Here is an 18,566-nt window from a genome sequence, read left to right on the forward strand (position 1 = left end):
TTACCTGTCTTAAGAGGAAAGAGACCACATCTGTGGATTCCCAGTAACTGGCATGGAAAAGGTGAGGAAGAGCGACAGTGGGGAAAGCTGTAAGGGCATCTGGGCAGTAAAGAGCATAATCGATTCTCTTTGTGCCCCACCACTTGGCTGCAACTGACAAAAAAATAAAAGTCTTGTTAATCATGAGAACCAGGCACACAGAGAGTTATTCTTTTGTTTCACATAAAAACAAAAATATGTAGTGCTAAGTTAGGTTCTTGATGATTTGTAATTAAATGGATCTTGGAGCTTCCATGATCCAAATCTTCCTCGGGTGCAATGAGCAAATTTCCCATATTGAATAAGGAGGATTAAATCATTTGTTTTGTGTAATTCATGTAACAAACTTTCAGTGATGACACCTGCTCTTGAAAAATAAACCTTTACTGTGTTCAGTCCTTTTATGATACAAAATAAAGTAAACGTGCTAAGACATACCAGTCTGTAAAGGAGTATTATGTACATCATAGTCTTACTGTCACATCTAAAATAATGTTTTAGATCTAATTTAAAGGGACACTGAACCCAAATTTTTTCTTACGTGATTCAGATAGAGCATGAAATTTTAAGCAACTTTCTAATTTCTATTATCAAATTTTCTTAATTCTCTTGGTATCTTTATTTGAAATGCAAGAATGTAAGTTTAGATGCCGGACCATTTTTGGTGAACAACCTGGGTTGTTCTTGCTGATTGCTGGATAAATTCATCCACCAATAAAAAAGTGCTGTCCAGAGTTCTGAACCAAAAAAAGCTTAGATGCCTTCTTTTATAAATAAAGATAGCAAGAGAATGAAAATGAAAATAGGAGTAAATTAGAAAGTTGCTTAAAATGTCTATCTGAATCACAAAAGAAAAAAATTTGGGTCCAGTGTCCCTTTAACTGCACATTATTGTGTTCAGTTTGTAGTATGTTTTCCATAAAGTCATTTTTTATAGCCTACAGAATATAAATCTTTAGATCAAACAGGTATATAGTCCTTGGCCAGAACGAAGCATCTCAAACAGCACCTCTTTCAAAAATAAGAACCAAACACGAGCAAAGTGACTTAGTAGGTAGAAAAGAAAAAGGAATTATTAGTTCAGATTCAGATGAAAAAGGATAACCTCTCTCTTAAACACAAACCACCAGAGCCACTCTGTATTCTTAGGTAGGATATTTCTAAGCAAGGGGAGCACGTCTCACCACTATAGCAGTGACAGGATGTGATGGAAAACTTCACATGCAGGTGGCTTGATGTCTAGGTAATTGCGGCTAATTACAGAACATTTAATAAAGACGAACAGTAACTACAATTTAAATTTAAAGGGATATTAAACCCAAACATTTACTTTGTCATTCAGACAATATAAACAAAAAAATGGGTCCAATTTGCTTCTATTATCACATTTGCTTTGTTCCCATGGTATTCTTTGTTGAAGAGATACCTAGGTAGTTGTCTGAAGCACTACATGACCGGAAATAGTGCTGCCATCTAGTGCTCTTGCAAATATATAACATTATTGCAAAACTACTGCCGTATAGTGCTCCAGACACATGCACGCTCCTGAGCTTACGTCCCAGCTTTTCAACAAAAGATAACAAGAGGACGAAGAGAATTTGGTAAAAGAAGTTAATTTGAAAATTGTTTAAAATTACTGCTATTCTACACTCCAAGATGCAGAGGGAGTGTTGCCATTAGTGTAACCCGGTGAACTAGCACTTGCAAGTCACCCTAACTTAGTTTGAATTTAAAATGAGTAGCAAATTTTTTTCTTTCAGATTTCAAAGTTAGTTACAGTTTCCAGCCAATCACAAAATGCATACACGTATATTCTGTAAATCTTGCACATGCTCAGTAGGAGCTCTGGCCTCAGAAAGTGTGCATATAAAAAGGTTGCACACATTTAGGTAATGAAAGTAAATTGGAAACTTGTTTAAAATTGTTGCTCTATCTGAATAATGAAAGTTTAATTTTGACTTTAGTGGCCCCTTAAGGCACCTGCTCTCTGTCTAAAATTGCAAGTAGCATCAAATGGTCACACCTCCACTGACCCTGGTTAATAGTTCAGTCTAGGAGAGTTAAAGGGACATGAAACACAAATGTTTTCTTTCATGATTTAGAAAGAGGATGCAATTATAAACCACTTTCTAAATTACTTATCTAATTTGCTTTATTCTTTTAAATATCCTTTGCTGAAAAAGCATATCTAGATAGGCTCAGTAGCTGCTGATTGGTGGCTGCCCATAGATACCTTGTGTGATTGGCTCACCCATGTGCATTGCCATTTCTTTAACAAAGGATATGTAAAGAATGAAGTAAATTAGATAATAGGAGTAAATTGGAATGTTGTTTATCAATTTTTCTTATTCGTTATCTTGGTATCTTTTGTTGAAAAGCAGGGATGTATGCTTAGGAGCCGCCCCAGCACTATATGGCAGCAGTGTTGCAAGAATGTTATCCATTTGCAAGAGCACTATTTCCTCCTGCTATGTAGTGCTCTAGATGCCTACCTAGGTATCTCTTCAACACAGAATATCATGGGAACGAAGCATATTTGATAATAGAAGTAAATTGGATATTTTTTTAAATAGCGTGCTCTGTCGGAATCACAAAAGAACATTTTTGTGTTTCATATCCCTTTAAAGCACTTTTCTACTGAAGTGGTACTGAGGCTCTCTAGAGCTTCCACCTGGTTCACTTGTTTCTGGTTATTACTTAAAACTACAGATCGGACTTAAAAAGAAAATTTATGCTTACCTGATAAATTTGTTTCTTTTTAGATATGAGTCCACGGATTTCATCCTTACTTGTGGGACTATGCCTCCTGGTCAGCAGGAGGAGGCAAAGAGCACCACAGCAGAGCTGTATATATAGCTCCTCCCTTCCCTCCCACTCCAGTCATTCGACCGAAGAAGTTAGGAAGAGAAAGGAAAAGCCAAGGTGCAGAGGTGACTGAAGTTTAACAAAAATAAATAAATACCTGTCTTATAAAAACAGGGCGGGCCGTGGACTCATCGTATCTAAAAAGAAACAAATTTATCAGGTAAGCATACATTTTCTTTTCTTTTTAAAGATACGATGAGTCCACGGATTTCATCCTTGTGGGATACAATACCAAAGCTATAGTACACGGATGAAAAGGGAGGGACAAGACAGGGAACCTAAACGGAAGGCACCACTGCTTGAAGAACCTTCCTCCCAAAAACCGCCTCAGCCGAGGCAAAAGTATCAAATTTGAAAAATTCGGAAAAAGTGTGAAGAGACGACCAAGTTGCAACTTTGCAAATTTGTTCAACAGAAGCATAATTTTTTAATGCCCATGAGGAAGCCACAGCCCCAGTGAAATGAGCTGTAATTCATTCAGGAGACTGCTGTCCAGGATGATACCCTTCAGCCAAAAAGAGAGGTAGCCGTAGCTTTCTGACCCCTACATTTCCCTGAAAAAAATGACAAACAAGGAAGACGATTGACGAAAATCCTTAGTCACTTGTAAGTAGAACTTCAAAACACGGACTACATCTAAATTATGTAATAACATATGATGATGACAGATGGACACAAATACTTTCTAGGAATAGCAAGGGGCTGATATGCGCAGACCTTATCGAAAATTCTATTAAAACATCTTACAGGTGGTATCTTACACCCATAAGAACTGCACATTATACATTGCAGAAAAGTAGACTCTGTTACAGAGGCTGTGCAGAAATTGGAAATTATATGCATTTGTGGTGGGAATGTGGGGAGATTAAACAAATTTGGAACAAACTTTCTAAATTGATAAGTATCCTATTAGATAAATCTATGACGCTAACGGCGGCGCAGGCCCTCTTGCATGTTTCAGATGAATCCTTAAACTTAGCTACCAATATATTCATAAATATACTTTGTACAACCACGAGGATATGTATAGCCAAACACTGGAGAACAGGTTCACCAACGTGGTCAGAAGTGATTAACAGGTTAGATAATATATATGCTATGTCAGAATCTGCCTCTTGGTTGCAGGATACAACAACACATTTCCAAAAGATTTGGGTCCACTGGATCATGAACAGAGATAGAAGTGAGATAAGGGAAATTTAAGTATTTCAAGAGTTATAACACGATAGGGGATCTCTCCTAAACTTATTGCCATTAAGTCTTTTATGGGGAACTTATATACATCTTAGATACATTTGATGGTTCTCTCTCTGCTCGACGGGAAAGGTTATACAGTTATGAGTTTATTGTTTTACAGTTTCAAAAGTTTATGTTTAATGTTTATAATTATTAAAATAAAAGGAAAACACATTAGAAAAGGGAGGGGAAGGAAGACTATAGATAATTTCGTTCCTACTTCAGGAAAATAAACAGGACCTCATATTTCCTATGCCTGAAGGCAACTTCAGTAGGTGGGAGCTTTTCCTAGGACTCTGTGGACTTTCAGAGATTTCAGTAATGATGGAGATACATTGGGAAAGCCGGATGGATATACTAATTGCTGAGAGAAGTTGTTTCATCCTCCAACTCTTTTTCATGTTGTTTGAGACAGATATATGGAATTATAAAACTTTATCGAACATGATAAGAGGTCCTGAGACTGTAACAATGAATATAAATATGTTTATCTGAACTAGGGGCATGATGTATTAGATATGTCTCTTGTCTTCCTTTTTGACAATAAAGATTATTTCAACTAAATTATGTAATAGACGTTCCTTCTTAGAAGAAGGATTAGGACACAGGGAAGGAATAACAATCTCCTGATTAATGTTCTTGACTGAAAAAAACCTTAGAAAGAAAACCAAGGTTAGTACGTAAAACCACCTTATCCGAAAGAAAAATAAGGTAAGGTGAATTATCTTATAATGCCGAAAGCTCAGACACTCTTCGAAACGGCAACAAAAAAATAAAATTTTCCAAGATAAAAAACTTAATATCTATGGAATGCATAGGTTCAAACGGAACCCCTGCAGAACTGTAAGAACTATATTAAAACTCCATGGAGGAGCGAATGGTTTAAACACAGGCCTGATTCTAATCAAAACCTGACAAAAGGATTGAATATCTGGTATATCTGCCAGATGCTTGGTCAACAAATAGATAAGGCAAAAATCAGCCCCTTTAGGAAACTTGCTGACAAACCCCTCTCCAAACCTTCTTGGAGAAAAGACAAAATCCTTAGAATCCTAACTCTACTCCATGAGTAGCCTTTGGATTCACACCAATGAAGATAATTGCACCAGGTCTCATGGTAAATCTTCTGAGTTACAGACTTACGCATCTGAATTAAGGTATTTGTGACCGAATCAGAGAACCCCCGCTTGGATAACACTAAGCGTTCAAACTCCAAACAGTTAGATGCAGAGAAACTAGATTCGGGTGAAGAAAGGGTCCCTGAATGAGAAGGGCCTTCCTCAATGGAAGCTTCCTAGGTGGCAGGATGACATGTCCACCAGATCGACATACCAAATCCTGCGAGGCCACACAGGAGCGAAGAGGACCACTGAGGCCCTTTCCTGTTGGATTCGAGTAATAACCCGGAAGAGAAGAGCACATGGGGGAAATAGATATGCTAGGCTGAATGACCAAAGAGCTGTCAAAGCATCTATCAGCTCAGCCTGGGAGTCCCTAGACCTGGACCCGTATCTCAGAAATTCGGCATTCTGACGAGATGCCAAGAAATCCAACTCCGGCCGACCCCATTTGAGAATCAGGTTGGACAATATTTCCGGAAGTTCCCACTCCCCCGGATGAAAAGTCTGTCTGCTCAGAAAAACCGCCTCCCAGTTGTCCACACCTGGTATGTGGATTGTTGACAAATGGCCAGAATGGGTCTCCACCCACTGGATTATCCTGATTACTTTGATCATAGCTAAGGAACTCCTTGTTCCTCCCTGATGATTGATGAAAACCACTGTTGTTATGTTTGTCTGACTGGAATCTGATGAAGTGGGCCGAAGCCAACTGAGGCCAGGCCTGAAGGGCATTGAAGATCACCCTCAACCATAGGATGTTGATGGGAAGGAGAGACTCTGCCTGAGTTCATACTTCCTGAGTCTTTAAAGAACCTGAGACCACTCCCCATCTCCAAAGACTGGCGTCCCTTGTCACAATCACCCAGGAAGGTCTGCGAAAGCATTTCCCCTGGGATAGATGATCCAGAGACAACCACCATTGGAAATAGTCCCTCGCCTCCTGTTCTAGGGTTATTCGAGGAGACAAATCCATATAAACTCCATTCCACTGCCTGAGTATGTTTAGCTACAGAGGCATGAAGAGCAACCAAGCAAACGGTATGATGTCCATTGCCACCACCATCAATCCGATTACCTCCATGCACTGAGCAACTGATGGCTGAGGAGTGGACTGAAGGGCTCAACATGTATTCAGAATCCTTGACTTTCTGACCTCCATCAGAAAAAATACTCATAGATATAGAGTAGATTAGAATTTCCAAGAAGGGTACCCTTATCTTTGGAAGGAAAGAACTCTTATCCAGATGTACCTACCACCCGTGAGTTCTCAGGAAAAATCGCACAATGTCGGTATGGGACCTTGTTCGCTGACAAGATTACGCCTGGATTAGAATACCGTCCAGATAAGGCACCACCGCAATGCCCCACGGTCTTATAACCGCTAGCAGCGACCCCAGAACCTTTGTGTAAAATCTGGATGTCGTGGCCAAACCGAAAGGAAAAGTCACGAACTGAAAACGTTTGCCCAGAAGGCAAAAACACAGGAACTTGTGATGATCTCAGTGGATAGGAACCTAAAGAAATGCATCCTATAGATCCACTTTAGTCATAAATGGACCTCCTAAATCAATGGAAGCATGGTTCGAATAGTTTCCATCTTGAAAGATGGAACTCTGAGAAACTTGTATAGACTCTTGAGTTCTAAGATAGGTCTGAAGGTTCCCTCCTTTTTGGGAACTACAAACAGATTTGGATAAAAAACTTGCCCCTGTTCCTGTATTGGAACAGAACAAACTACACTCATGGAAGAAAGGGCTCTTACACAAAGAACGCTTTTTTTTTTTCCAGAGAATCTCGAAAGCAGAAACGTGTCCACTTTGAGTCCCTGAAACACTATTTCTCCATCAAGCCAGGATCCAACAAGGCCTTCTTGTAAAGGATTGTCAAAAAATTTAGAATTAGAGCATACATCTGAATATCAAGGCTCTAACCATAAGGCTCAGAGAGCTGGGACAGAGAAAACTGAAAACTACGCTCCCATTTTGATAACTTTAAGGCCAGAAGTTGAAATAAAGGAAGTAGCCAAATTTAAAGTCCTTTATCCTATCCTGGATTTTGCCCAGGGGAGTTTCTGACTTAATAGCATCAGACAATTCATCAAGTCAATATGCCGGTGCACCAATGACGGCAGTAAAATACACAGCTGGATACCATAGTAAGCCCTGGTGTACATCCCTTTTCCAAGTTACGTCCATAGGACCATGAAAAAATCTAATTATTCTCTAAGGATATAGTAGTTCTCTTAGCAAAGCCGAAAAACTACTCCTTTCACCCTAGGTAACGTTTGCCCAGCCTCCTTAACTGATTAAGTATTAGGGAATGCAGTCTTTTTCCATTCCTTATAACTAACTGGACGCACTAGGACAGATTACACCGGTATAGTGCTAAAGTTGAAAATAATTCCTCTAGTAATGATAGCTTCCACGTGGGAAAAAGCATAAAATGCATAAGATGCAGAGAAAAAACTCCGGACTGAGTATGAGAGGAAGCACAGGGCACTATATGTGGGCCCTAACATTTTGTGGAGACTATAGGTTCGTGGCATAAAATTACCATTGACAACATACTCCTTTTAACAGCTTGCTAGCACACATACAAGGTGCAAATAGCTGCAGCTGGTTTCAAATTGCCAACCTTCCGCTTGCTAGACAGCTAAGCTAAATCAGGCTACTACAGCTGGCTGTCAAATAGCAAACGCCTTAAAAGGAGAAGGTTCAAAAAAAGAGTGTAATTTTTTAATAAAAATTGACACAAAAAAAACGCTACTGTCACTTTAAAATTTTTAAGTAACCTCTAATTTCTGTGAGCAGAAACAATCCAATTAGTATGTTAATCTTGCTGTTAACAGACATCGCTATGTACAATAAAGAATTAATGACTTTTGCAACAATTCCCTTTGTAAGGAACAGCAGAACACTGCATGTGGGGCAGAAAAAGATTTTGACATGGAATGACCAGTGTCAACGGACTCCTGAACAGCAATAGCTTTAGAAGGAGTATTTATAAGAAAAATTGACACACCACAAAACGTTACTGTCTCTTTAAATTTTAAAGTAACATAATCTCTTGTGTGTTTCTGTGCATGTGTAGACTACAAAAAATTTTGAACACTTGAGGGAAAAAAAAATTCAATCCCCTTATGAAAGTTTACTTTACAACATAGAGAAACAAGGGAAAAGATAAGCAGTTACAATAACATAAAGGAGACAACTTTTTAAAGAGCAAGATAAATGTAAACCCTCAGACAATTCTTCTATGCAAAGTTGAGACTCAGCTGAAACGCTTTCATTGAAGCGCAGACAATTCTCAGGTCATTCCGATGACCGGAAACATCAAGAAAAAATTGTACTGTTCCCCCGATCCTTCCGACAACTGGAAGCTTAGGAAGGAAAGCACAACTAAACTGTCGCCAAACAAGCTCCCCCCTCGTGGGCGTGTGAAAGATTATCTCCTGGTCTCCATCTTTGCTAAGTTACCGGGATAAATAACGACTGGTCAATGTACCTCTCTTCTTAGGTAGTTTAAACATCGCCATGGAGCTTAATATGTCAAATTAGTAGAACAGCACAGTTACACGTATTTGCATCCTGCAACACAGTACCCAGACAAGCTCTGCCCTCCGTGGCCGTTTCAATAGTCAACTCCTGGTCTTTCAGCCATTGCTATGGGAGAAAAACAATTAACTGAGCCGTCATACTGCCTGGCCGTTATATAACAGAAAAGCACCCTCACACTGAGTCTCCGCATAACAGTACATCGAATCCCTTGACTCTTATAAATGATAAAAAGGGAATCCCCCTCACACTGAGCTCGTGCAATACAGCTCATAGGAAATCTCCCGGTTGGTTACTGATTAATGAGAACCACCAGAAGTAGAGTTACAATTAGCCCCAGTGCCTTCCATACTGCCCAAGTAACCCCTAGAACGCAAGGAGACATATTTCTGCAACACCTAGAAGGAGCCCATTGTTACATGAGGTCTGAGTATAGAACATAAAGTGCTCCAACTTATTCTGAGTTATCTTACCCCCAGAAATAAAGTTAGCACTTACCTTTAATGCTGCGCAACAGCATGGCAGTCCAGCAGGTTTTCAGAGGTCCTCTCCCTCCCATAGCCCTGTGGACTAAGATAAGCCTGAGTTAAAAGTGCTTAGGCTATCTGGATTAGGGCAGCAAGTATATATAGGAGGCGCAGTGAGAATTATGTCCTACCAGTTCCTATTGCTTTAAAGCCACCAAATGCTCTACTGTAGAGACTGATCTGGTCTAGGCTACACCCTAGAACAAAGTAGCACTCACTGGCACTACTTTTAAATATAATAAACACTTGATTGAAGAATCTTTACTAACACCTAACTTTGCCATCTCCTATCTTACTAACACAGGCAAAGAGAATGACTGGTGTGGGAGGGAAGGGAGGACCTATATATACAGCTCTGCCATGGTGCTCTTTGCCTCCTACTGCTGACCAGGAGGCGTAATCCCACAAGTAAGGATGAAATCTGTGGACTCATCGTATCTTTAAAAAGAAAAGCCTGACTCAGACCACTTTTTGATTAACTAGATTGCCCTGACTTTGCTGGATGCTTTTACAGGTTTTGCTTGTTGTAAGCTTGACTAATCATTGCAATACAATCAACAATCAATGGCTCCATCAAAGTAGAAACAAAATATCGTATTGTCTTCACTTTGTAATTCTAGAGTGGCCTACTGATGGTTCTAATACCAAAGTGGCAATACTTTTGGTCTGAAGTCCAATGTGCCCTGGAAGTTAAATATAGGACTATAAATTATACAGAAAAAAATATCTGCAGACCATCTGACCCTGGCTATTGCCACAAAATCTGTAACTTGCATTTTAAAGGGCTACTGGAATTATTTATTGGTTGTTTTCTACAAATGTTCACATTTACACTTTCTTCTTTTCAATTTGTTTTCAAAAGGAAACAAGTTCAAATATCATAATATACAGAGCAATATGGAAAAATATGATTGTATTAGCAAAGGGGACCACAGTTTATTTGGAAAAAATGTACACATACATACACAGATATTTTCAAAGTGATATTGTGGGAATCGTCTTTGGTGTGTATATATCTTCCTACTGCTTTAATTATGTAGAAACCTACCAGATGCGTTTGGCAGTTCTTCCCTTAATTCTGTTTATACCCTCTACTTCCTGGTGGTTATTATTTACATTTAACTGAGTTAGGATTTATTTGGAGATTGAGAAATTTACTTCTGATTATTTCAATTTTATTGAGCTCCAATAGAAGTTCCGACAGCACACCAACTGTAGAAACTGGGGTGTGCGAAGGTTAGTCCAGATGAGCTGCAGAAAATGTTCTTCGTCAGTATCTACTTCTAACGAACCACCAATATGTTGTATATTATGGTGCCTTATATGGATCCTTTGAGAAAAGGATCTTTGGATTTATATTTCACTCAGCATTTCCCAGAGCTACCTACAGATAAATGGTTACCAAAAAAACACCTTCAAGTGTAACCCACTGTGTTGAATTTCTTAACTTTCAGAACAGTTTTAGAATTTCTCAGGTCTCAAAAAAACAGTTATTGAAATATTTGTATCTGGAAGATTCCCCAACACACTTTTTGAGGATACAAGGAAGCTATGGGCCTGGTTGAACAGTCAACCATGACCAGACTGACTGACAAGCCATAGCTCTGAAGTGATTAAATTACCTCAGTAAGTATTACTGGTCGCTATCTTCTTTGATAATAGCATGACACTGTCACGATAAGGAATAATACAGATACTCAGTGATCTAATATTTTCTAGAAGATCCGGTTAACCTGAGAAACTTCAAATGATCTGAATAGGATTATGAACAAACCTGATATCAAGCCAAAAATTACTAAATTAAGATTTCCATTTTGAAAATATATATCCCTTATAAACTTTTAACAATTACTTCAAATACAAGACTGAAACTGACATTTTTCAGTATAAAGAAGAGGTTTAAATAAAACTCCTGAATGTACAGGGTGTCCTAAATGAACTAACAAAACTTGTTCTTTCAAAGGATCATAAAGTAAAAAAGGAAAAACTTTGCAGCAGAAGACAAACATTATCGTGTAACCCCTTTAAATCAACACTGATTTTCAAAGGAATGAAGCAAACGTGAACGCCATGTCCTGAGAAAAAAATGTTTAGATGTTTTTCCTATAGTAATAGAAAGACTGAGAACAACTTTAAAATCAAGAAACCTTTGACTTGACTTGTAAATTGTGTTATTGGCACCTGGATAGTTCCAAAAGGAGGTGCTATTACCTTCAGAACAAGAACGTGAGTTTATCATTTTATACCGATTAAGAACCTTTGCCAACTGTGATAAGTTTGATAATATATAATAGGTTAGGTCCAAAATGGACTTTACCTCTAATGGGGAAATCCATATTAATTAATATGTGTGTAGCTATTACCAGTAGGCTAAGCCTTTAAAAGTATAGCTTTTGCCTTTGAAAACAAAAAAGACCACTGTATTTCTAGCAGCTATATGTGTTTCATAGGAACACCACCAAACAGCCAAATAAAAAAAAATTAAAAAATTTATGCTTACCTGATAAATTTCTTTCTTTCCGGATATGGAGAGTCCACAACCTCATTCAATTACTAGGAGGAATATCACTCCTGGCCAGCAAAGAGCGCCACAGCAAAACTGTTAAGTGTCACTCCCCTACCCATAATCCCCAGTCATTCGTCCGAAGGGAAATGGAAAAGAAAGAAAACAAATGTGTAGAGGTGCCTGAGGTTTAGTAAAAACCTGACTGTCTTCATAAAATGTGGGGGCCGTGGACTCTCCATATCCGGAAAGAAAGAAATTTATCAGGTAAGCATACATTTTGTTTTCTTTCCTAAGATATGGAGAATCCATGACATCATTCAATTACTAGTGGGAACCAATACCCAAGCTAGAGGACACAGAATGAACAGGGAGGGAGAATAAAACAGGCAGATCAAAACAGAAGGCACCACCGCTTGAAGGACCCTTCTCCCCAAAGAGGCCTCAGCCGAGGCAAAAGTATCAAATTTGGAAAAAGTATGCAGAGAGGATCAAGTTGCAGCCTTGCAAATCTGTTCCACAGAAGCTTCATTTTTGAAAGCCCAAGAAGAGGAGACAGTCCTTGAGGAATGAGCTGTAATTCTCTCAGGAGGCTGCTGTCCAGCAGTCTCATAAGCAAAATTAATCATACTTTTCAACCAGAGATAAAGAGAAGTAGAAGTAGCCTTCTGACCCTTACGATTTCCTGAGAAACAAACAAACAGGACAGAAGACTGGTGAAAATCCTTAGTCGCCTGTAGGTAGAATTTTAGAGCACACACAACATCCAAGTTGTGCAACAGATGTTCTTTATGAGAAGGAGGATTGGGACAGAGAGAAGGAACAATTATTTCTTGAGTAATATTTCTATCCGAAAACACTTTAGGAAGAAACCCCAATTTAGTACGAAGAACTGCCTTATCGCATGAAAGATAAGGTAAGGCGAATTACACTGCAAAGCCGAGAGTTACGAAATTCTCCGAGTAGAATAGCTAGCAATAAGAAATGAAACCTTTCAAGATAGCAAATAAATATCTATGGAATGCATTGACTCCAACGGAGCCTGCTGCAAAACTTTAAGAACAAGATTAAGGCTCCAAGGAGGAGCAACAGGTTTAAACAAAGGCCCGATTCTGACCAGGGCCTGACAAAAAGTTTGGACATCTGGCACATCGGCCAGATGCTTGCGTAATAAAACAGATTATGCAGAAATCTGACCTTTCAGAGAACTGACTGACAACCCTTTCTCCAGACCTTCCTGGAGAAAAGACAAAATTCTAGGAATCATGACCCCACTCCAAGAGTAGCCCTTTGATTCACACCAATAAAGGTATTTATGCCATACCTTATGGTACATTTTTCGAGTAACAGGCTTGCGAGCCTGGATCATGGTTTCAATGACTGAAATCCACACTTAGACAGAACTAAGCGTTCAATCTCCAAGCAGTCAGCTTCAAAGAAACAAGATTTGGACGGAGGAATGGAGCCCTGAGTTAGAAGGTCCTTCCTCAGAGTCAACCTCCAAGGCGGCCGAGATGACATCTTCACTAGGTCTGCATACCAGATCCTGTGAGGCCATGCAGGAGCTATTAGAATTACTGATGCTCTCTCATGGAAGGAGCACAAACGGAGGAAACAGGTATGCTAGACCAAAATCCCAAGGAACCACCAGAGCATCTATCAGAGCGGCCTGAGGATCTCGACCTTGAACCTTGGAAGCATGGCGTTCTGCAGAGACGCCATCAGATCCAACTCGGGCACCCCCCATTTGAGGGTTAACCTGCAGAACAACTCCAGATGGAGAGCCCACTCCCCGGGATGAAATGTCTGTCTGCTCAGGAAATCCGCTTCCCAGTTGTCCACTCTAGAAATGTGGATGGCAGATAGACAACAATTGTGAGCTTCCGCCCACTGAATAATCCGTGCCACCTACTTCATGGCTAAGGAACTCTGAGTTCCTCCCTGGTGGTTGATGTAAGCCACTTAGGTGATGTCTGACTGAAACCTGATAAACCTAAAGACAATTGAGCACAAATCAGAGCATTGCAAATTGCTGTCAACTCCAAGATGTTTATTGGGAGTGCAGACTCCTCCCGAGTCCATAGTCCCTGCGCCTTTAACGAATCCCAGACAGCTCCCCACCCTAGCAGGCTGGCGTCCGTGGTCACAATCACCCAGGAAGCATGTGCCCTGAGACAGATGCTCCTGAGCAAGCCACCACGGGAGAGAGTCTCTTGTCGACTGGTCTAGATCAATCCTCTGAGACAGATCCGAAAGGTCTTCGTTCCACTGTCTGAGAATGCATAACTGCAGAGCTCTCAAATGGAATCGAGCAAAGAGAATGATGTCCATAGAAACGACGATCAGACCAATTACCTCCATACATTGAGCTGCTGATGGCTGAACAGAAGACTGTAGAGAGAGAGGCAAGAGGAAAGAATCCTGGATTTTCTGACCTCTGTAAGAAATTTGTCATAGATAGGGAATCTATTATGGTTCCCAAGAAAACCACCCTTGTAGCTGGAACAAGGGAACTCTTCTCCAGATTCACTTTCCATCTGTGGGAATGTAGAAAAGAAAACAAGTTTGTTGAAAAGATGGCGCCTGAACCAATATGTTGTCCAGGTAGGGCGCCACTGCAATTCCCCGAGACTTGATCACTGCCAAGAGAGCCCCCAGAACCTTTGAGAAAATTCTGGGAGCTGTGGCAAGGCCAAACAGAAGAGCCACAAACGGAAAGTGTTTGTCTAGAAAGGCGAATCTCAGGAACTTGTGATGATCCCTGTGGATGGGAACATAAATATATGCATCCTTCAGGTCTATGGTCATCATGAACTGACCCTCATGGACCAAAGGAAGAATGGAACGAATGTTTTCCATTTTGAAGGACGGTACCCTGAGAAATTTGTTGAGACAATTTATGTTTAAAATGGGTCGAAAGGTTCCCTCTTTTTTGGGAATCACAAACAGATTTGATTAGAATCCTAGACCCTGTTTCCTTACTGGAACTGGAACAATCACTCCCAGGAAGGAAAGGTCCTGAACGCGGTTCAAGAATGCTTCTTTTTACCTGGTCTGCAGATAATCTTGAGAGGAGGAATCTGCCTCTGGGAGGGAAATTTTTTAATTCTATTTTGTATCCTTAAAATGCTATGTCCATAGCCCAAGGATCTGGGACATCTCGTATCCACGCTTGACAAAACAGGGAAAGTCTGCCCCCCCACATGATCCGATCTTGGATCGGGGGCCGACCCTTCATGCTGACTTAGACTCAGCTGAGGGTTTCTTTAATTGCTTCCCCTTATTCCAATATTGATTGAGCTTCCAAGAAGACTTGGACTGTTCCTGCTTGGAAGAGGAAGACTTTTGACCTTTGAAGTTACTAAAGGAATGAAAATTACTTTGACGTCCTTTAGGTCTGTTCTTCTTGTCTTGTGGTAGAAAAGACCCTTTTCCACCCGTAATATCAGAAATTATTTCTGCCAGATCAGGTCCAAACAAGGTCTTACCCTTGTAAGGAAGTGCCAAAAGCTTGGATTTGGAGGTAACATCAGCTGACCAAGATTTTAGCCAGAAAGCCCTGCCAGCTAAGACAGTGAAGCCAGACATCTTGGCTCCCAGTCTAATAACTTGCATGTTAGCATCAGAAATAAAGGAATTGGCTAGTTTGAGAGCCTTAATCCTATCTTGGATCTCCTCCAACGGAGTCTACTAAAATTGATTCAGACAAGGCATCTCACCAATAAGATGCCGCACTTGCTAATGTGGCAATACAAACTGCAGGTTGCCATTGAAGACCTTGATGAACATATATCTTTTTCAAATAAGCCTCCATCTTTTTGTCCATGGGATCCTTAAAGGAGCAGCTATTCTCTATAGGGATCATAGTTCTCTTAGCCCCTTCTACTTTAGCTATTCTCTATAGGGATCAGAGTAGAAATAGCCCCTTCTACTTTAGGCACCCTGCACCATGAATCTTTAATGGAGTCAGCAACAGGAAATATCTTTTTAAAGATGGGAGACGGGGGGGGGAGGTATCCCTGGTTTCTCTCTTATTCCTGTGAAATAATCTCTGTCACACTGTCTGGAACAGGAAAAACTTCCAAAGAGGAAGGAACCTCATAGTATTTATTAAGTTTACTAGACTTCCAAAGTAGCCAATACCTCCTTTAACAGTACATGAAGGTGTTCAAGCTTAAATCTGAAGTTTACTTCTTCAGTATCAGATGAAGGAATAATACTGTCTGAATCTGAGATTTCACCCTAAGAGGCTACTGACATATCCTCCTCATCAGACTTATGAGGGAGGGCAACCTGCAAAGCAGTAGGTGGAACGGAAACCTTACTATCTAAATGTCTCATTTTCCTCTTGCTTTTCCCAGCATAGGAACAACAGATAATGCCGCAGATACCGCAGAAGATACCTGTGCAGCAAAATCTGCAGGCAAATAAACTCCTCCAGGAGGCTGAGAGGAACTGCAGGGCACTGTATGGAATGCCATAGAGGCTTGAGACGTTTGAGGAGAAAGCTGTGGCATTGCCTGAACAGCATCATCCTGAGAGACATTGGGCTCAGAGGGTAACAATTTATCTTTAAATTGAAGTGTTCTAGCTAAGCATGCAGCATAGAATTGCATAGTCAAAACAATTTGTGCCTCAAAGAAAGAACAGAGTAACTAACTCTGGCTTTCTGTACCATGGGCAGCAATGTGTTCGGAAACAAAGCAAGGACTACCTTTACAACTTCCTAACTGCTTAAAAGCCACCACTACTCTACTGAAGAGATTGACGTGGACTCAGCTAAACCCAAATTTTTCCTTGCAGGATAAAGTACCCGAAAAAGGAATTAATTTCTTCAGACAACAAACTTCACCTCCTCCATTGACAGAGGCAAAGAAAATGACTGGGGATTATGCGTAGGGGAGTGATATTTAACAGCTTTGCTGTGGTGCTCTTTGCCTCCTCCTGCTGGCCAGGAGTGATAGTTCCACTAGTAATTGAATGACATTGTGGACTCTCCATATCTTAGGAAAGAAATCTGTTTTACCAGCAGCAAAGGATTAAATCCTGCTGAAGAGCAGGTAAAAAAAATCTAAATAATATATATGGAAAACCTATTCACTAAAGTGTTACATCAAGCATACGAATATAAACATTAAATACAACCTGCAGGGCAAGAGGATAACATAATACCCAAACGTCGATCTAGTCGAAGAACATGGAACCCTTATCCTCTAGTAAAATGGACCACACAAATTGTTTCTGGAGCAAGGTTGGGCCCCTTTCACTGCAGGGTACTCTCAGTGCTGGAAATTCAGTAAAGTATACATACTTTTGAAATACTTCTGAAATGCTCCTTTACCTTTAATTACATAAGGTCCTTTAAACCTTGTGAGTGGGTATGTATGTATGCACACAATATATATTCTTTTAACTTGAGTTGCAGATGTACAGTAGTTCTCTGTTTGTTCTTGTTTTTAGTTTAGTTTATGTCACGGATACTTAATCTGAGTGGAGCTGCTCCCTACGAATATCAACCGGTGGATTGAATTAAACTTTTCTGATTGATGGACCATCGAAAACAGTAGCCTTATAATAATAATAATAGACATTTGTTGTTGTTTCTTGCAAGTGGACTAAGAAAGGTACTGTGGAACTTCTGTTTTATACATATCTTGCCGGACTTGACTTGAAAATCAATATAAACAACCATTTCTAAGGCACACACGTATGTATATATATATATATATATATATATATATATATATATATATATATATATATATATATACTGTATATGTGCAAGATAATTTATTACTTTGATTTTCACTACTATTATTATCATCCTGCACAGCAGTGCTTAAAGATAGGAAATAAACCCACATTTCTTACTCAAAAAGGTCTGGAAGAAACTTCCAGCCCTATATGTATCTGGGTGAGTGTATATTGTATTTAGTCCAAATTTTTTATCTGGTTCTAAACCCTTTTTAAATAAATAACTTTTTAACTGTAAGCCAAATTTGCAATTATCAAATTATCTGAGTAACTGAAATCCTGTCAGGTTAAAGGTATAAAAATGACATAATTTGAAGAAGTTTGGTCCTTCATAAGATGGTGGTTGAGCATGAATCCAGTAGACAAGAAGACAAAGAATTAGAGGAAAGCCATTGTCCATGGTCAAGCAGTTGATAATTAGGATTCCTTAAAGTTGTTAGCAGCTTGTTAGAATGCAGAGCAGATTGTTTTAGTTGCATGTTAATGAGTAGCTTCAGAGTTTACAGTCTCTAAAAGATGCTGCTGTTTTGATCTTCCTCAAAGGCATTACAAACCATGTTTCACCAAAAGAAGCCCACTAACTTTCAAAGTTAGGTACCAAGAGATCTTAAAGCAAGAACCCCCCGTGTGATGGAAGAAAAAAGCAACGGAAGACAAAGGCTGCTGATTGTTAAGAATCCCTCTCTTGAATACCTTTGGAGATGTCCAAGTCTTGTAAGTCTGGGTTCATGCTGTGCTTCCAATCACCCACCTCTAGCATTCGTCCTGCGTGACTCTTTTCAGAGTGGTATTGTCTATGGTTTGTACTTTCGTTTATGTTAGATTTGTAAGGAAGAGCAAGCTGGGAAAGGAGACTTAGCTTTCTGGACTGATTAAGATCATTTTTTGTTTCTAAAGGAACAAAGCAAACACAAAGCAAATTAACAGCACTTCACATGCAGAGTTAAGTCACATTATATTTTGTCTT

General features: G+C 39.7%; 1 protein-coding gene across 11 annotated transcripts in view; it reads right to left on the reverse strand.

Annotated features, from left to right (window-relative positions):
- Positions 1 to 18,566, reverse strand: part of PITPNM2 (phosphatidylinositol transfer protein membrane associated 2) — a 545,415-nt gene that overhangs the window by 45,673 nt on the left and 481,176 nt on the right. For 9 of the 11 annotated variants that reach the window (XM_053701788.1, XM_053701795.1, XM_053701793.1 and 6 more), the window contains 2 exons: positions 18,293 to 18,490; positions 5 to 153 (listed from right to left, as the gene is read on the reverse strand). In XM_053701788.1, the coding sequence (XP_053557763.1) occupies positions 5 to 153; positions 18,293 to 18,490 (347 nt within the window). The remainder of the gene's footprint in view (positions 1 to 4; positions 154 to 18,292; positions 18,491 to 18,566) is intronic. The other 2 variants (XM_053701796.1, XM_053701794.1) reach the window with 1 other exon arrangement.

The sequence above is a fragment of the Bombina bombina genome, chromosome 2 (assembly GCF_027579735.1).
Source record: "Bombina bombina isolate aBomBom1 chromosome 2, aBomBom1.pri, whole genome shotgun sequence".
NCBI classification, from domain to species: domain Eukaryota; kingdom Metazoa; phylum Chordata; class Amphibia; order Anura; family Bombinatoridae; genus Bombina; species Bombina bombina.